The 20,232-nt window shown below is 50.5% G+C and overlaps 1 protein-coding gene across 2 annotated transcripts; it reads left to right on the plus strand.

Annotated features, from left to right (window-relative positions):
* Positions 1-19,316, plus strand: MOGAT2 (monoacylglycerol O-acyltransferase 2). 2 transcript variants are annotated; one of them, XM_082342245.1, is made up of 6 exons: positions 1-4,572; positions 9,120-9,298; positions 14,569-14,773; positions 15,083-15,257; positions 16,193-16,392; positions 17,806-19,316. In XM_082342245.1, exons 1-6 carry the CDS (start codon positions 4,482-4,484, stop codon positions 17,958-17,960), a joined length of 1,005 nt encoding a protein of 334 aa, XP_082198371.1. In that variant the 5' UTR covers positions 1-4,481; the 3' UTR covers positions 17,961-19,316. The 2 variants fall into 2 exon arrangements, with proteins under 2 accessions (XP_082198371.1, XP_082198370.1); XM_082342244.1 differs by lacking the exon at positions 17,806-19,316 and having other exon boundaries at positions 14,569-16,247.
* Positions 19,317-20,232: the final 916 nt, after the last annotated feature.

Consider the following 20,232-nt stretch of genomic DNA (forward strand, 5'->3'; position numbering starts at 1 on the left):
TCTTTTGATAGATATTATGATGTAGGAATTTAATTCATTTATTCTTTCTTTCATTTTTATTCACATGTGTGTTTCTTCAAGATGAACTGTGATTCAACATTTTATGAATTCCAACATTCCAAGAGAGAATTTTGGGAATTGTTGAGATGATTCTAAAATGTATATGGAAGAGTAAGTGTGAATTATAGCCTGGACAATTGTAAGACAGAAGAGCAAGGAGGCTTGCCCTCCTAGATATTAGAGCTAAGTAAATAATTAAGATGGTGTGGCACTGGCAGAGATAGATAAACAGACAATAAAAGAGAATAAAAGCCTGACACAGGCCACAAATGTGTAGAAATCTATTGTATGACAGAGGTGGCACATTACCTCATTGGGGAAGGGAGCAGGGGGGGTGAACAAATGGGACTGCACAGAATGGTTCTCATATGTTAAAGATACAGTTGGAACCTAACTCATACTGTATAAACATCCAGATGCAGTAAGGACTTACATATGAAAAACAAACAACAAACTTAAAAATTTTTTTTGATTAATTAATTTATTTTTTGGCTGCTTTGGGTCTTCATTGCTGTGCATGGGCTTTCTCTGGTTGCGGCGAGTGGGAGCTACTCTTCGTTGCGGTGCACGGGCTTCTCATTGCGGTGGCTTCTCTTGTTGCTGAGCATGGGCTCTAGGGTGCGCGGGCTTCAGTAGTTGCATCACGTGGGCTCAGTAGTTGTGGCTTGCGGGCTGTAGAGCACAGGTTCAGTAGTTGTGGCGCACGGGCTTAGTTACTCCGTGGCATGTGGGATCTTCCTGGACCAGGGTTTGAACCCGTGTCCCCTGCATTGGCAGGCGGATTGTTAAGAACTGTGCCACCAGGGAAGTCCCAAATTTTAAATTCTTAATGGTAAATATAAGTAGGAAAAGATTTCCTGAATCAGACCAGGCAATGACTATTTAACAAAAGGCTGATGAATATGAATATATTAAAATGTAAAATGTTTGTTCATCCAGTAACACCTTAAAACACAAGCTAAAAATTGGGAGAAGAGATTCGCAATATGTGCAACCTCAAAGGTTAGTAGCATGAGTGCATAAAAAACTTCAAATTTAGACAAAAACCACAAAAAACACTGTAGAGGAATGGAAGAAAATTAAGAATGAGCTTTTCACAGAAGAGGAAACTCCTATGAATAAAGCCACGTGCAACATTCGTGTTCAGGAAGTGCAAGATACCAACCAGATATCACTCTACACACTAGCAAATAATAATAAGTCTGACCACACCAAGGGCCAGAGAGGTTACACATCTATGGGATCTCGCATATATTTCTGGTAAAGGTATAAACTGGTGCTGCTGTTTTGGGAAAAGTCTGGCACTACTACTGCCAAGCTCCTGCAGTCACATACTCTGACCCAGCAGTCCCTCCGGCTGTTGAGATTCTGGGAGGGAGAAAGGGCACAGTGACAGAGACCAGTGAGAACGCTGATGTCAGAGTCGATCAAAGAGGCTGGCTGTGGGTGTGGAAAGCAGCTTTCCAACGCGAGAGATATTTAAATCGATAATAGACTAGAACATGAACTTGACATAAAATCATATCCAAATGGCCAATAAACATACTAAAATGTGCTCAACCTCTTAGGCATTAAGAAATCACTATAAGCACAATGAAGTATCCCTGCATACTCACTACAACGGCTAAAATGTTGAGAAGGATGTGGAGCAACTGGAATTCTCATGCGGGCTTTGTGGGTGTAAATTTGTACAACCACGTTGGAAAATATGTGGCTTTATACCAGGAGACCCAGCCAGTCTATTCCCAGGCACACACACAACAGAAACGTATAGAAATGTGCACCACAAGCCATGTACAGAATGCCTGTACTGCTCTGTGATACATAGGAGAGTTGGGAAGAGAGTAGATCAGAGTTCTCATGAAAAGGAGATTTTTTTTCCTTTCTTTTTATTGTACTGTGTGAGACAATGGATGTTAACTAAATCTATCGTAATCATTCACAATATATGTGAATCAAACCATCACGCTGTATACCTGAAACTTATACAATGATATTTGTCAATTTTTTCTCCAAAAAATAGGAAAAAAAAAGAAAAGAGAAAAGAATGCCCATAGCAGCACAATTCACAATAGCCAGAAACAGACAACAGCCCAAATACCTCTCAACAGTGAAATGGATGAAATCTGGCATATTCACAGAGTGAAGTCGTATATGGCAATGAGAACAAACGTACTACAAATACACACAATTTGGATGACTCTCAAAATATAATCTTGAGCCAAAAGAGACCGTCCCAGAAGGTATATTGTGTAAGGCTCACTTATTATAAAGTTCAAAGCAGAGACGAGGTTGGTGTGAGGGTCGGAGAGGAGAGGAGTGACGGGCAAGGACACGGGTGCTGGTCAGGTTCTATTTGTCCATCAGAGCAGAGGTTACACCAGTATGTCCGCTCTGTGACAAAGTATCACTCCTACACTTAGGATTTGTGCCTTTTACTGTATGCTTGATATATTTCAGTTCAAAGTGTACATTTAAATGGAGAGATTTAGGAGAACCGACAGACAGTTGGATGGAGAGGGACGGAAAGAGTCTAGTGTGACTCTGAGGTTTTGGCCTGAGGAACCAGGTCACTGGAGTCCCCTTTCCTGAGATGGCAAACAGCAGAGGAAAGGCCAGACTGGGCAGGTGAGGGGAGGTCAAGTTCAGTTTGAGACAGGCTGTGATGGAGGAGCTGAGCGGGCTGTCAGGGAAGATGTCAAGTAGCCACCTAGCTGGTCAAGTCTGGAGCCCGGGGGGAAGTCAGGGCTGCAGATGCAGTTTGGAAGTGTTTGTCCTGCAGATAGACTCCAAGACCATGAGCCTGGAGGAAGTCTCTGCAGGAGAGAGGGTGGAGAGAAGAGGGAGGTTCCAAGTGAAACCGTGTAACTCAGACTGGGGCTTGAACCTATGGGCTGGGACTCGAACCCAGCCAAAACCCAGACTGGGGCTTGAACCCACAGTCTTTTAACTGAGATCACACACCTGGTCTCAGGACTTAATGAAGCTCGGATTCTTGGTGTCTCATCGCAGAAAGAATTCAGTGAGAGACAAAGAGATAGGTAAGAAGTGGATTTATTTAGAGAGAAACACACTGCACAAACAGAGTGTGGGCCATCTCAGAAGGTGAGAAAGGCACCAGGGTATGGGGTTGTCAGTTTTTATAGGGATGGGTAATTTCATAGGCTAATGAGTGGGAGGAGTATTCCAGCTATTTTGGGGAGGGGTGGGGATTTCCAGAAATTGGGCCACTGCCTACTTTTTGACCTTTATGGTTGGCCTTGAACTGTCATGGCGCCGGTGGGTGTGACATTTAGCTTGCTGATATGTTACAATGAGTGTATACTGAGGCTCAAGGTCCGCTAGAGGGACTTCCCTGGTGGTCCAGTGGTTAGGACTCTGCGCTTCCACTGCAGGGAGCACAGGTTCGATCCCTGGTTGGGGAACTAAGATTCCACATGCTGCATGGTGTGGCCAAAATTAAACACACACACACAAGTCTAGTGAAGGTCGACTCGTCCGCCATCTTGGACTTATTTGGTTCTAATCAGTTTATGTCGTGTCCTTGGGCTATGTCATTCTTTTAAAGGTTGTGCCCTGCCCTCTTCCCTCTTGTTTCACAAGGACTGAGTGGGCAAAAGGGCACTCCAACACTTAGCCTGGTGAAGGCTAAGAGCCACAATTAGACCCAGGGTCAGCCAGAGGGGCAGGAAAGAAACCAGGAGAGTGTGGAGTCCACAGGCCAAGTGGTTTCAAGGAGCAGGGAGTGACCAACTCTGTCTAAGGCTGCTGAGAGGTCAAGATGAGAGCTGAGAATGGACCACTGGATTCGGCAGCATGGAAGCATTGGTGAACTTGTCAAGGGCAGTTCCATGGAACAATGGCATCTGAAGTCTGGTGGAGGGAGGACAGAATGGGAGGGAAGGATGTGGAATGCAGACGGGGCTCTTCCATGGATAGGGCAGGAGGTGGAGGAGATGGTGGGGCCAAAGGATTTGTAGACAGGAGTTGCTACTGCATGTTTGTGGAGGGGAACAGTGGCAGAAGAGAGGAGACAGTTATTGCAGCCATGTCATTGGGTAGGTGAAGAGGGACAGGATTGCCCTATACTCAGTGCTTTACCTGCCAAGTGGAGGGCAAGATTCAAGCAAACAGAGAAAGGCGTCTGGCAGATAAGGTTTTGCTTGAGGAGGCAAATGTCCTTGCCTTCCTCCTTCCTTTACCTGGCTCCAGGGCAAGTGGGTTCAAAGGTTTCTACCAGGAAACAGATCCTTGCCAGGGCGGGGGCAGGGAGGCGTTGGGCTGGGCAGTGTGGGGTGGGGCACCCTCCTCCCCAACCACTAACGCTTACTCAACCTCTGGCAGCAGCAAAAACCAGTAAGTAGGTGCCTCAGACCACAGCAGAGCTCAGAGAAGACACCGGAATCAACCAAAGAGACAGCATGGTGAAGTTTGCACCCTTGTCCGTGCCATGGGAGCGCAGGATGCAAACCTTTGTGGTCCTGCAGTGGGTTTTCTCCTTTCTGGCTCTGGGTAAGGCGGGCTGGGCTGGGGGGACGGGAGGCCATGGGATTCTTCATCTCACCTGCTGGCACCAGACTGGGTAGGGACTGCTCCCCCCAGGGCTAGTGTTCAGCCTGTACACTGATGCCACTACACTGGCGTTAAACTGTGGGCGTACTCTTTACAGACTGGTCAATAGCCATTTCACACACCCACACACAAACATGCACGTGCACGCACGCACACACACACACACACACACACAAATACCATACACATACCCCATGTCCTCGCTCAGAAGCTCCCCGAAATTTTGCAGCTAAAGCAAGCCTCCAGTTCCCTGCCCCTAGCATCCCTGATGATTGACCTGTGTCTCTGCCCTAAGGGTTGTTAAAACATTTAAAATATCCCCAGTTACCCCATTCCACAGATGAGCAGAGAAGCTAATTGCCTTAAATGTCCAAGGCTGTAGGTCTGGGCTTCTCCTACTGCCAGAGGAGGAGAGGGAAGGCGGCAGAGGGAGGAGAGAGGACTGAGGGCATGGGAGGAGGTGTGGAGCAGGGGCAGGAGGCGACAAGTCGACAAGTAGGCTGCCTCCTGGGCATGGGGCACTGGGGGCCCAGAGCCAGGTGGGCTGAGGCCCGGGGATTACAGGGGATGAGGGACATCTTGCCCAGCTGGCCTTGGGAGAGCTTTCCCAGCAGGAGTGTGTCTGACTGTCCGTGCCCACCCCCAGCCCAGCCCGGGATCCTGGGAATGTCAGGAGCAGCACGGGGAGGTCAAGCAGCGCTGGGGCTGGAGCTAGAGGGAGGGTCGCTGAGCAAAGGGATCTGAGCCCACTCGTGCCAGGAGCAGGAGCTTGTACCTTGTCCCTTATCCTGGGGACAAAGGGGAGCCCAGAAGGCTTTTTGGTACAGGAGTGACAAGGTCCAATCTGTGTGGGACAGGTCTCAGTGCCTGAGGTCTATGGATCTGCTGTGTTTGGGGTGTGGGGCGTAGACCAATAGCAGGTAGTAGCCGCCAGCTAGATCGGGGTCCCCAAGTTATGTGGCATGGGCCAAATCCAGCCCACTGGTTGCTTTTGCATTTGTACAGCCCATGAGCCAAGAATAGTTTTTACATTTTAAATGTTGGCGTAATTCAAATGATTATGTGCCTGTGTAATACCCTCCAAGTTGCCCCATATAGCCTCAGAGTCTAAAATATTTACAATCTGGCCCTTTAAGAAAAAGATTGCCTCCCCTGGTCTGGCAGTGGGTGGAAAGAAAGGGCCCCTTTTCAAGGATACTTAGGAGATGAGTGCACAGGGTGGGATTTACAGGCTGGCAGGAGAGTAAGGGCTTCCAGTGGGGGAGTAAACACCACACATGTTGTGAACAGCTGGCTCACGCTGGACATAGAGCAGGCATTTTGGGGAGGGGCAAAGAAGTGGCTGGAGAGGTCAACCAGGACCTGTCACTGAGGACTCAGGGCCCAGAAACAAATACTTTACAGTGGGTTACATGTTTACTCTGTTTCCTTTCCACTCCTCTATAATTCACACACCCACACAGGAAGAAGGTAAGCTCCATTCAAATAGTTGGTCTTGTTCTCAGCTGCATCTCCAGCTCCTAGAAGAGTTGGTGTTGATAAATGTTGAATGAATGAATGTTGGGAGCATGATGTAGACAAAAGAGTAGAATTGAATGCCAGGTCCCAGCCTACTAGCTTGCTGTGGGACCTTAGCCAATTTGCATACCCTCTCTGGGTCTCAGTAAAGTGGGTTCTTACATTTTTCCCCCTTGGTGTTACAAGGTGAAAGAAAGTGTCTCCCTTCCTAAGGGACTGAAAAGATCCCCAAGTTTGGGTTTTGCCTGCTGACAGGAGTTAAAAGGTGACCTCAGGGTGAGGGGGATGGTGGAGAGTTCTTTCTGTCAAGTGCAAGTTCCTCTTGTGTGGGTTTTTTCCTAACCTTAACATGCTATGTTAGTTATAAAAATGAATATGTGCTGTTGTAACACATCCAAACAAAATAGGTATCCTAAAAGTGAAAGACTTCCCCAAATCCTACCCTCCAGGGAGCCACTATTTTATTTATTTATTTATTTATTTATTTATTTATTTATTTTGGGCCGTACACATCGTGGCTTGTGTGAAAGCAGCCGTGAAAGCGCGGAGTCCTAACCACTGGACGGCCAGGGAATTCCCTCCAGGGAGCCACTATTAACAACTTGGTTGTATTCTCTAGAGGCGGTTTTCTGAAAGGGGGAGCGACCCACATAGACTTTTGATTTTGCCCAAGGGCAGAGAGTCCTAGCTGAGGTTCTTTATCATTTTCTCACATTAAATATTTGTTATGTAAATAAAAATGATAAAATCTAAGTCAACTGCCAAGCCATCCTTATCCCTTATCTCCTGGCACCTGCCTCCTCCCTCCAGATCTGCAGGTGTCCTACCATCCTCTATGCGTGGGCATCACAAGGGTGGACATGTTATTCTTCATGCACATGGTGGCATTTCATTCCCACTCTTCTGCAACTTTCCCTTTCAAGTTTTTTATTAAAAAAACTTAAAGGCAAACAAAAAAGTGATCAACTCACCAGGAGTGTGGTTCGTCCTTTTTCTGAATCCTCCAGGAATCACGAGGCTGATGTGAGAGAATGGGTTCCAGCAGCCATTGGCCAGCAGGCCTGGGAAGGAGGGGAAATGCCTGGAGGGGAGCTGCCTGCGATGGCAGTGACTCAGGGCTACCGCTCCTTCCGGCTGTTTAAGAGACGCCAGATGAATGGGTTTGAGTGTGAAGCCTCCCCATTTTTCATTATTAGTAACTAATTCAATGCTATTTTAAAATAAAGTAGAGGGGAAGAAACCCAAGTGTCCATCGGTCCATTGATGGATGAATGTATAGCAAATGCCGCAAATAACACAATGGAATGTTATTCAGCCATAAAAAGGAAGGAGTTTCTGAAACATACAACAACATGGATGAATCTTGAGGACGTTGTGCTAAGTGAGATAAGCCAGTCTCTCTCTCTCTCTCACACACACACACACACACACACACACACACACACACACACACACATATTTTATGATTCCTCTTATGTGGGGTTTGTAGACTAATCAAATTCATGGAGACCTAAAAGAGAATGGTGGTTGGCAGGGGCTGGGGGAGGGGGACATGGGAGTTTTTGTTTAATGGGTACAGAGGTTCAGTTTGGGAAAATGAAAAGAGTTCTGGGAATGGATGGTCACGATGGTCAATGTGAATGAATTTAATGCCACTGAACTGTACACTTAAAAATGGTTCAGATGATAAAGTTTATGTTACATATATTTTACCACCATAGAAATTTAAAAAAACAAAACAAGTGCCCCCAAACACAGCACTGGAAAGTCAGCTCCATGAGGGCAGGAATTTTTCTCTGTTGTTCACGGCTGAACCACCAACACCTGGCACATAGGTGTTCTGTGTAAAGTGAACATCTGTGAGCCCCAACCTATTTTCTCTGGCTTATGAATTTTACTACTGTTCAGACTGGGTCAAAAGTCCCCTTCTCCTGGAAGCCTGCCAGGAATGACAGACCCAGTCTACCCCACTTTCAGAGGCAATACAACCGGAGGCTGACATTTCTAAGAGTGTGGGTGCATGGTGTTGAGTGGAAGGAATGGGATGGGGAGGGAGAAATATTCTCTGGGAATGATGTTCCATTAGCATCAGGTTAGGGTCAGCCCCACAGACCCCCTGACCCTGAGATGAAGCCAGGATTAGCTTGCAGCAAGGGACTTGGAATCATAGGTAAGAAGGTATTTCCTCACTTGGCCTGGTCCTAGCCATGCTGCACCCCAACCCATGGGCCAGCCACAAGTTGGCCTCTTCCTTCCTCCCTCCTTCACCAGGAAAGGGCATGGCAGGAAGAGGAAGCAGCATAAGCAAAAGCTAAGAGATTGAAGGAACTCAGTCTCTCAGTGTAGGTACACTGAGCAGTTTCATGTGGCTGGAGCATGGGGTGCATGTGGGTGAGTGAGGCCGGAGTGGGAGGGGGATCAGACCAGCCGTGGGGAGCCTGAATGCCAGGCTGAGCTACATGGGCTGTTTTTAAAGTTATGAGAAAACCATGGAAGGACTTTAATTAGAGGCGGGATCTGGCAGGATTTATCTATGGAAAGATGGGCGCGAGTGGACAGAGAGAGGGCTGGGCAGAGAGAATGTCTCCTTTTTCTCTGAGGGCCCAAAGGGTGGAAATGAGAAACAGTTAAACTAGTCACTTCTCCCCCAGGCATTTATTGAGCACCTGGTGAACACAGATGCTTAACTGGACAGAGAGGAGGTAGAGGGGGAAGACTGGAGTGAATGAGGCAGCCTGGTGCAGTGGGAAAAAATGAGTTTGGAGCTAGGCCTACCTGGCTTCAAATCCAGGCTCCCAGTGTGACAGACACTGCATGGGCTGCATTCCTTCCTCTTTGAAGGCAGGGGAGGCCGACCCCTTCTCCCTGGGGTGAGGGCTGGACAGGACAGTGCTGCTAGTGATGGGCATAGGGGGAGAAATCCTTCCTTCACCGCTCTGACCACTGATGGTTCCTGCTTCCTTCCCCAGCCCAGATCTGCATTGTGGTCTTCATAGGTCTCCTGTTCACAAGATTCTGGATCTTCAGTATCCTGTATGCAACCTGGTGGTACCTGGACCGAGACAAGCCACGGCAGGGGGGCAGGCGCATTGAGGCCTCAAGGCGCTGGGTCATATGGAAGTACATGAAGGACTATTTCCCCGTCTCGGTGAGTAATGGGGCTGGCTGGGGTGTGGCCAGGACCGTAGTGCCCCACGTGTCCGTGGGGAAGTGTGGCCCTGTGTGCAGTGAGTAGAATACTGGGCTGGGAGGTAGGAGCTGGGCTTCCACCACTATGTGGCCTGGGGAAGAGTCCAGCTTCTGTCTGGCCATGGTTTCCCACCTGCAGGGATGTGGGGCCAGTATGAGGACTGATGAATGAACAGGATTTGAAGGAGCTCTGTGGGCCATGTAGTGTGGCACACATGTGTATCTTATAGGTATAAACCCCTCAGTAGCCATGCTTGGGGGTGAAGGTAATAAACTTAAGGTCCTAAGAGACCCTCTAGCCCCACACTTCATAAGAGGAGGAGACTAACCCCTAGAGAGGGACAAGGATGTGATCAAGTTCACGTACAAAGTTCTTTTACTGGTTTAAAGTTTGTACATTAAGTCAGTTTAAAGGGACAGGGGAGAGGACCCTGAACTTGTTCTCAGATTCTGCCCCTCACTCTGGTATGTTAGGCATCCTTGGACAAGGCCTTGCCCCATTCTAAATCTTAGTTTACAAATGTATCCCGTGAGCACACTGATCCCTCCCAGTTGAGTGCTTTTGAATCTCTGACTTTCTTTTTTTTTTTTTTTTTAAATATTTTTTTTAAAGTGCTTCTATAGCACCTTGTATTTTTTTTTAAATTTAATTTAATTAATTAATTTATTTAATTTATTTATGGCTGTGTTGGGTCTTCGTTTCTGTGTGAGGGCTTTCTCTAGTTGCGGCAAGTGGGGGCCACTCTTCATCACGGTGCGCGGGCCTCTCACTATCGCGGCCTCTCTTGTTGCGGAGCACAGGCTCCAGACGCGCAGGCTCAGCAATTGTGGCTCACGGGCCTAGTTGCTCCGCGGCATGTGGGATCCTCCCAGACCAGGGCTCGAACCCGTGTCCTCTGCATTGGCAGGCAGATTCTCAACCACTGCGCCACCAGGGAAGCCCCGAATCTCTGACTTTCTGACTCAGGGCACCTCATGGCCTTTAGGACCCTTGACCCTGGACCCAGTTCAGTCCTGAGTGGAGCAGAATCCTTGATTTGAGTGAACTGACCTTGGCTCCTTTCCTGAATCCCAGACAGACTAAACTCTTGGGTATAAGCAGCTGGGCAGGGATGATTTATTGTCCAGATAGGATGGGGAAGGCAATGGGGACTCAGAGAGGTGCCAGACAGGGGCAGGTGGCCCTCCTCTGGAAACAGGAGAGAAGAAACATATAGAGTGTGGCCTCTGGAGCTGAACAGACTAGGTTCTATTATCAGTTCTGCAACATACAAGTGGTGTGACCTTGGGTGAGTTATACAGTCTCTCTGAGCCTCAGTTTCCTCATATGTAAAGTGGAGATGATGCCACATACGTCATTGGGTTGTGTGGATTCCATGAGACAGCAAGTAAAGCACTTTGTATGTTCTCAGTAAACTAGTAGTTTTTATTATTTTACTGAATCGCTGGGGATTCTGGGGAGATGTGGGCATGGCTATGGGTCTAGGGAGGACTCTGATAGCCCAGAGACCGGCTGTTCTGCCCTTCACACCTGCATGGCTTCTCCCACCCCAGTCTGGGAGCCCCACCTCTTCCTGGCCCTCCAGAAATTAGGCCCCCAGCTGGTAAAGCGATAGGGAATGGAGGAAACAGGCTCAAAGAGGGTAAACAGCTGGGCCAAGTCATGGGCACTCAGCAGCAGAGTCAGAGTTCCTGCCTTGCTCCCTTCTGAGAGTTCTGGGGCCCAGCAAGGACTAGCAAGGGCTGGGCAACAGCTCGGGTACAGGAGCCCTTAGCATCCAGTGAGCAGGGCCTCCTGGGCAAAGGTAAAGGGTGCGATGGGGCAGGGCAAGGCAGGGCAACAGGGCAGGGGCTGGGCAGAGGGCAGGAAGTTGGCTGGCAGAGGCTTCCATGCTCATTAGGGGTGATAGATGTTGAAGGGCAGAGCGAGTGGGCAGTGCTGAGCCAACCTGAGGGGCCCGGGTGGGGGCAGTCTTCCTCGACCCCATATCTGCTTCCTCTGCAGGGTGCCCTCCCAGGACCTTGTCAGCAGAAACGAGCAGGGTTTGCTGGGTCCCGAGGGAAGCCATGGGAATGTCATGGGCAGAGTCCCTCATCCCCACCCCAGGACCTCTGAACTTTGAGATTCTGAATTCCCATCCCTTCCTCTCCTCTTCCCAGGCTCGCTCTTCTGTGCCAGGAAGGCCAGAGTCTCCATGGGAAAGTATGGCCTGTAGCCTGAGAGTGTTTGTGACATCAGCTACCAAGCCAAAGAAAACTATAAGTGGTTTCTGGCCTCAAGCAGAGCTTTGTAGATTCTGGCTCTGTGGTCTCACTCCACACTGTGAGCTAAATCCTGAGTCCACCAGGGAAGGAAAGGCGGCCTGCGAAGGGAAGAGCGCAAGCTCAGGCCCAGAAGCCTGCCACCGCGTGGTTTCTGAGCAATAGTGTGACTAAAGCAGAAGGTGCGCCTGGGAATGAGGCTGGAGAGGTTTTTAGGGATAAGGTAATGGAGGCCAGTGCAGGCCATTCCGCAGAACTGGAGCTCTTCAACTGAAAGCTCTCCAGGGGGCTGTCTTCCTGCCATCCCGCGATCTCCAAAGGACAGCATCTGGCTCTCTTTACAGCTGGAGCTGCTGACAGCTGCAGAAAATGAGGCTGAGCAGCTCTGTGCCTGTCCTATCCACCATCCCCCTGCTCCTCCCCCAGCCAGTTAGCTCCGCAGGAGGGTTTCTCAACCCTGGCACTACTGACACTGGTGGGACACTGGACCTGTTTTGCAGAAATTCCACGTGCACAGTGTTCAGGATTGTTGCCCACTGCAGGCCTGTGGCATCACCACCTGCAGAGGGCGGGCTGTACCACCAAGAGGCCTGCAGGGAGTGAGAAGATGAGCACTTTGACTTGCCTGTCCTGGGCTGGGAGCCTGCAGATTCTGGACCCCACCACCTCCCTGGAGACCCTCCTACTCTTCCACATACTTTCAAAGCGCAGGCCCTGCAGGGATCTTAGGGTGGCCAGGAGGTAGGGGGTCCCGGATAAGGAGTCCCCACTCTGCTGGAGCTTCCCCACACTCACAAGCCTCTGCCTTCCCTGTCAAATGCATGTGGATCCCTGAGCTTCTATCAGCTCTTACTGTGATTTTATGAACCAGCATGTAGTGGTGAATTTCAAGCAAAATTAGGGCACAGTCTCTGTGTCTTGGAGCTTTCCAACCTCACCCTTAGCCTTCCTAAAGAGCTAATGGTGGAGGATCAGGCACTGTTTCCCCCAGGAGGAGCTGGCTCCACCTCCTGTTACCCTTCTCGGCACAGCTGGTGACGTTCTGCACGCATTGTCTTGCTTTTTCACACGACAAGTGATTGTGGCATCTTCCCATATCAGGACAGGAAGAGCTATGTCGTACATCCCTATGGCTACACAGTGGCCCATGAGGGAATGTTCCATAATTTGTCTAAATGGGCCCCGCTGATGGACATTTGAGTGGATGCTAAGTTTTGGTATTACTAAAAATAATGCTTCAGTTAATAATCTTGTTCAGATGTCATTTTGCACAAGTATGAGAAATTCTGTAGGTAAATTCCTCAGCAGTGGAGTTGCTGGCCTAAAAGGTCAGTTACGTTTTTCAATTGTAATATTGATAAATACTGCCTCATTACATTTAGACAGGTTGTACAAAATTATTTTCCCACTAGCTGAGAAAGAGAATTCACAAGCAAGTGCTTCAGTGCAGGGAGCCAGGTATGTTTTTCAAGAAACACACCGAGATGTGTTCCTAAGGAAACACCTTTCCCAATGAGAATAACCAGAATTATCTCTGCTTGTCCTTATTTTCACGTCCAATAAATCCCCACCGAATGAGTGGAAGAGGTTTGTCCTCATCTGGGAAGCAATGGCGCCTCCACCTGTGGTCCCCTCAGCCTTTCTGCAAAGGGTCAAGGGTAACCAGAGGGCATACTGGGGGGTGGGGGTTTGCAGAGATCAAGTCCAGGTCAAGGACAGGACAATTTGGGCTGTTCAGCTTGGGTAGGGCAGACAGGATCAGACCCCCATTGCTGTCCCTTGGGTCCCACCAGGCTGCTCTGAGAGCGGGCAGCCAGGCCTCTGGGGCCCGAAGGCAACAAGAATCCTCAGGGTCATTCTGAAAATTTCAGCTTGGTGACAGGATGAACTTTCACGGTGCCAGAGCTGAGCCAGAGTGGAATGGACTGCTCATGCCTGGAAGTGCAAATTGCAGGGCCTGTGCAGAATTGTCAGGGAGCCTCCTGCCAGGGGCTTAGGGCTTGGGCCGGGGGGCCTCAGGGCCTCCAACTCTGATGGCTGTGCCTCCCAGATAACAGGGCTCTTAAAGGGCAGGCCCGGCAGTTACTGGCAGAGTGGGAAAGGGGTTGGTCACACACACAATCACTGCCCCGGCAGTAATCTTTGCACACTGAAGCCTGTCCAGTAAATGGCGGGAGCAGCATTTGTTAACTCAGTTCCTCTCCTTCCACCCTCACCCCACTTTGCCTGGAAGCTGCTAATGACAAACAGCTCTCCTCTCCCACTCCCTCTACAATATCTAGTGGTCTCCTCGGCACCCTCCATGCTGCAGGTCTGACCAGACCAGGGCAGAGCTGCCAATGGCCAGGGGAAGAGGTGGATGGATGGCAATGAAGGTCTGACATGGGGGGAGCAGAGAACCACCAGGGAGACATTTGCATTGTACAGCGGGGTAAACAGGACTAGGGCCAGTCTCCAGGTCTGCACGCTCTTTCAACCACCCCTGATACATCTTGCAAATGCTCACTCCCAGGTCCTAAGCGCCAAATTTTCTCCTAGGGAGTTTTGTTAAAATAGGGCTCTTCAAGCATAGTGGCACCCCTGTGTGGCCCTTGATGGTGTATGAACTATACCAATTATAATTCAATGTATCAGTTATGATTATCCTGCCCTGTAGTCTTGGTAATTCCATGGCACTCACGGACCTAAGCTTCTCAGCAGTCCTGGGAGGTAGGTGGGACAGGGTCAAATGCCCGCATTTGATAAATTAAAAGCCAGAGAGGGAAGCAATTTGTCCGAAGCCAGCAGCGAATCTGAGACACAGATGGCACCACAGTCTCCCTAGATGCATTCAAACGCATATCTCCATCTTCATAAGAACCTGAGGCTCAGAGAAGGGGAGCAAGTTGCTCAAGGTCACACTGGTGATGGCAGAATCAGGGAGGGCCTGAGATCCAGCCTCGACTCACGAGGTTGCTGTCCCTGCAGCTGGTCAAGACCGTGGAGCTGGACCCCTCCCGGAACTACCTCGCTGGCTTCCACCCCCATGGGGTCCTGGCGGCTGGAGCTTTTACCAACCTGTGCACCGAGAGCACCGGCTTTTCTTCACTGTTCCCCGGCATCCGCCCACATCTGATGATGCTGAACTTGTGGTTCTGGGCCCCTTTCTTCAGGGATTACATCATGTCAGGGGGTGAGTCTTCCCACCCCTGGGTAGCCCAGGAAGATGAGGGCTGGAGGCATGGAGGAGGGATTTTAAGGAGGACTTCTAACAATTCTGTACTTAATCCAAGAACATGTGTAGTGGAGAAGGAGGCTAGACCCAAGGAAGCACTTCCCACAGCTCCGTGCCCAGCAAAGAGCTCGGCAAGGGGTCGGGAAGAGGAGGAGGACTCAGCCCCAGTCCTCAGGGAACTCCCAGTTTGGGGGTGGAGCCCAGAGCACACCTCCTCCACCATCCCTGCCCCCTTCACACCATACTTGACCTTCTTCCTCTCCCCAGGGCTGGTCTCAGCAGACAAGGAGAGCGCCGCTCACATTCTGAACAGGAAGGGAGGTGGCAGCCTGCTGGCCATCATTGTCGGGGGCGCCCAGGAGGCACTGGACGCCAGGCCTGGAGCCTACAGGCTGTTGCTGCGGAACCGCAAGGGCTTCGTCAGGCTCGCCCTGATGCACGGGTATCGGGGCAGAGGGCTCTCGGTTCAGTTGGAGATCGGCAAGGATTGTTATTTTAGTGGGAAGACAGCAGAGATTAATGCAGATCCTATTTTGGCAGAGAGACTTTTTTTTAAAATTTATTTATTTTATTTATTTATTTTTGGCTGCGTTGGGTCTTCGTTGCTGCACACAGGCTTTCTCTAGTTGCGGCGAGCGGGGGCTACTCTTCATTGCGGCACGCAGGCTTCTCATTGCGGAGCACAGGCTCTAGGTGCCCGGGCTTCAGTAGTTGTGGCGCATGGGCTTAGGTGCTCCGAGGCATGTGGGATCTTCCCGGACCAGGACTTGAACCCGTGTCCCCTGCATTGGCAGGTGGATTCTTAACCACTGTGCCACCAGTGAAGCCCTGGCAGGGAGATTCTCAATCCATTCACAATGAAGATTCTGTGTTGGTGACGATGTACTGTCTCATTCCCAAATACCCAGAAAAGAGTCTAGAAGGGAGATTTGGTGATTAAAGGGACTAAGTGTCAAGGGTCATACTGCTGAAAGCTTGCATTAGGTCTGAGACGGAGGGGATCTGGGAGAATGGAGTTTGGGGCATTGCTTAGAACTATTCTCCTACCTTGGATCATCTTTGAAGAATACAAGCTAACTGGGGCAGGTGAGATTTTTCCAAAGTTTGCAAATGTTTTTTATCTGGGAGGACTCTCTGTAGCATTCTAGTCTCCCTGTCGTGTTACAACTGCCAGGCAGTGGCCCTGAGAGGAGCTGGGACCTGCCCACAATCACAAAGCAAGGCCATAGCAGGACTGGGAGACACCAGAGGCCTCCTACTTCTGGCCCAGGGCTCTGTTCTCTACCCCAATTCCTGGTCACTGGGTCCCTGCAGGAAGCTAGGTGACAAGCTTGCACCTTCTTGCACCTCCTAACCCTCTCTCCTGTCTCCCTCCAGGGCAGCTCTGGTGCCGATCTTCTCCTTTGGGGAGAATGACCTATTTGACCAGGTTGACAACTCTCCTGGCTCCTGGTTGCGCCGGACCCAGAACCGACTGCAGAAGATCATGCGAGTCTCCCTCCCACTCTTCCATGGCCGTGGTGTCTTCCAGTACAGCTTTGGTCTTATGCCCTACCGCCAGCCCATCACCACCGTGGGTGAGCCAAGACCCAGGCTGGGATGGGGAAGCCTACAGGGCAAGGGGCCCAGGCTGTGTGCTGCAAGGGGACATGCACATGGGCCAGACACATCTTTGACCTTGTGGAACTCACATTCTAGACTGGGAAACAGTCACACAGGCAGATATAAGGCAGTCTGGGAGGAGAACTCTAACAGAGACACAAAGCACCGTAGCCACTACTGAGTACCGAGCACCTGCTGTGTGCCAGGCGCTGTACTGACTCCTTACATGCAGCAGCTCGGTTATTCCAACAACCTTGGAGGCAGGGACTATCATCCCCATTTCACTGATGGCAAACTGAGACTCAGAGAAGTTAAATCATTTCCAAAAGAACACCCTGCCCTTGAGTAACTAAGTTGAGGTTTGGTCAGGATCTATTTGACTTTTTTATTACACCAAAGAAGGAAGGTTTAATTCGGACCAGATGATCTCATAAGGCTTATTGGAGAAGATGGATACAAGGGAAGGGCATTCCAGGTGTTAGAATTTGTAAAGTAGCAATCAGCAGGCTATGAAAGAGAGCCTGAGGGATTTTCCTGTAAATAATGGGCATGGGCTTCAGTGCATGGACTTAGCACCATCTTTCCAGCTATTTGGACAGCTCATTTGCTTTCTTCTTGGATTCCACCTAGGTTCCAATGGCAAAGCTTGTAGAGAGAGGTCTGTTCATCTCCAACCACCCACTCATTTCTTAGTTGAGTACAGACTTGGTCAGCTCCCTACACCATGACTTTCCCTGGGTTGTGTGGTAATATTTTCATGAATATAATTCACAAGTGCTGCCTCCAGAGCCATTCCCAAGAGAAGAACACATAGCAGCTCCTTTCTGAGCCAGGCAGAACCAGAGGAAGGAGGTAGGTAGGGCCTCCCGATTCCTCCCTAGAAAGGGGGCACTGCAGGCCAGCATGGAGAGAGAGGCGGAAAGAAGGGCGCTTGGGCTGTGGGCCGCCTCCCCCAAAGACATACAGGCGCTTCCCATCACGGTATCTGAGACTCTCAGAACCGCCTGGCCTGGAGGTTAAGAGCACATCCCCAGGGCTTACCACCTGGCACTGATTCTTCCTGGCTATGTGACCTTGAACAAGTTACTTAACCTCCTTGAGCCTCATTGCCTGGCCCGTCAAACAGGAATAATAGCAGGTTCTATCCATATAGGATTGTTAGGACGATTATAAGAGATATTGCTTGTAAATGCCAGCTGGTGGTATTGTTAATATATCAGAATCTTGGAGTTGCCCTAACATCTTAGAACTTATCACCCAAAATAGAATTGAAAGTGAGACAGTAAGAGCACTTTCCTGCACCGATGACCATTGTGGTGTGAACCCCAAGTGCCCTGCAACTCCGGTGGTTCCTACTCTGGGCCACCTCACTCCTTTGTGTCTTGCAGTGGGGGCGCCCATCGAGGTGCAGAAGACACCGCGTCCCTCCCAGGAAGAGGTGGACAACCTGCACCAGTGCTACATGAAGGAGCTAAGCAACCTCTTCGAAGCCCACAAGCTCAAGTACAACGTCCCCAGTGACCAACACTTGGAATTCTGCTAGTGCCTCCCCAGAGGAGGGGCTGCCCCAAAGGACAGGGCTGGCATTAGGGAGAATAGAGGGAGGGGCTGTGATCCCAGAAGGCTTCCCGGAGGTGTCCGTTGAACACATCTCCAAAGCCTTCGATGGCTCCTGCGTTTCTAACCCATGCCAGGCCCCGAGTCACAACTGGCAACGTGGCAGAGGAGACCAGACTCTGGCATCGGTGATTTGCACTCCTGCTGTGGCTCCTCTGCAAGGAGCCCTCTCCTTGGTCTGCCCACCTGAGAAATGGGAGAGATGCTGGGAGAGAATAATGTCTGTGTTCTCCGTCCCCTGTGGTCCTGTCACTCAGTGGGCAGGAAAAATTACCAGGTTTTTCTTCCTCTGCCTTGAGTGACAGCTGCAAGAAGCCACCAGCTGCAGCCCTTTCTCCTACAGTTTCCCTCGTCCTGCATCTGGCCTGTCCCAGCTCCTCCCTCCCTGAGCTGGAGAGGAGGGCGAGGCCACAAAGCCCCTGCACTCGCCCTGGGCACCTTTGAGTTTCTGAGTCCTCTGAGCCCTGAAATGGCAGCCAGAGGGGCCCAGAAGGTAGGGAAGGAGAATTGCACTCTGTCACCAGCTGAATGACCGGGGGCGGATTTCTTCGCCCTCTTTCTGAGTCTCAGTTTCCCCGAGTGACTAGGATGACCTCTGACTCTCAGCTCTGATGTCACATGGGCTGAGGGCTCCATGAGGCAACTCCTACTCCATCCTTTGTAAGTTCAGCCCTGACCTTGGTATAAAAAATGGGCTCCATAAATGTCAATTCATCAAATGAAAGATTCTATTTTACTTTTTTTTCTCATCCTCCCCACTTCCATCTGGGAGCGCTGGTCAAAGCCTCACCTTTGTCCCCCAGCCTGGCCCCCCAGCCCTGCTGCCCTGTCTCGCCTTCCCAGGTGGTGGATCAGATGGGCCAGAGAATGGCATGTCGCCTCTTCCTCACTGAACAGTCAACTCCAGCTTACCTCCTGTGACCTGTTCTGTAGGAAACAAGGGGGATGTTATGTAAAGACACTGGGCAGACCAGCCAGAGAACGAACGCCCTCAGGGATGGGCAGAGCTGCAGTCTCCTCTTGAAATCAGGCTGCCCTTTGACCTGGGAGAAGTTCTCAGGCATCATTATCCACCGGGGACAAAGAGCCTGCTGGGGCCCAGCCTGATGACACAGCTTGCGGGTGACGGGTGGGACAGGGGTCAGCCAGCACAGCTCTGCCAGCAGCCACGTGGCCCGGCCCAACCTCACCCTCTCAGGCGGACTGGGCTTTGCTAGGGATCAGGAGGAGGCGAGGCGGGAACACGGGAGCTGCTGAGCGAGCAAAGCAGAGAGGAGGGAGGGGGCAGGGCACACGTGGGTGAGAAGTACTGGGGAGGGTCAGGGTCAAGGTGAGGTTTAGGGAACAGGAGGCTGAGGTTTAGGCCTTTGTGCAGCAAACTTCTGTTGAGATAGAGGCGGGGCAGGCAGATAGGGTCCCTGACGATGCCTGGCCTGCTGTCTGGGGGAACTAATGTCCAGTCAAGGAGTCAAGAATTGATCCCCCAGGTAGGAAGGAGCCCTGGGAGGTGCTTGAGCTGGAGCGGGGCATGGGCCAGGTCAGAGGGGTAGTGGATGCCTCAGGCTGAATTGAGCATCTGTCTTAGTGACCCCAGAGAAGGGCAGAGTCAGCTCCCTGAGCCCCGTCCTGAGAACCTGCTACACGCTGGGCTCTGGGTGGATGCTTCACATGCATTATGTCGATGACACTTACAGTGACCTCTTCATAACAAATGAGGTTCTTGTTAGAGAGGTTAAAGAATTTTAGTCATCCTGGTCCCGATATGAAAGCTGCCTTCCCAGGCAGCTATCACATGCTGCGCTCATCCTGTCTGGTTCTGGACTGAAGCTGCACAGAATGGTACATTGGAAATGGCAGGCGCCTGAGAGCCAGCCAGGCACGCAGTACCCACCCCCCGCCCAGCGCCCGCTGCCACTGGCTGTGGGACCCCATACAGGACACATTCCCTCGTTGAGTCTCAGTTTCTTCACCTTTAAATGGTTCATCCATAAATGATCGTTGAGTAAATGCCAGCTCTTCCTCACCCCTTCCATTTATACATGCCTGGAAAAGTTTTCGAAAGAGCTGTGAAAATTCATGTCTATCACAGACCACATTTGGGCTTTTCTTGGATTCTATTTCTTCCCCTCACTCTTTGCCAGAAAGATGACCCGAGTGTTTCCCTTTTCAGTCTGTTGACCTGGTGCCACGTACGTCCA

The sequence above is a fragment of the Balaenoptera borealis genome (assembly GCF_965194805.1).
Source record: "Balaenoptera borealis genome assembly, chromosome: 11".
NCBI classification, from domain to species: Eukaryota; Metazoa; Chordata; class Mammalia; order Artiodactyla; family Balaenopteridae; genus Balaenoptera; species Balaenoptera borealis.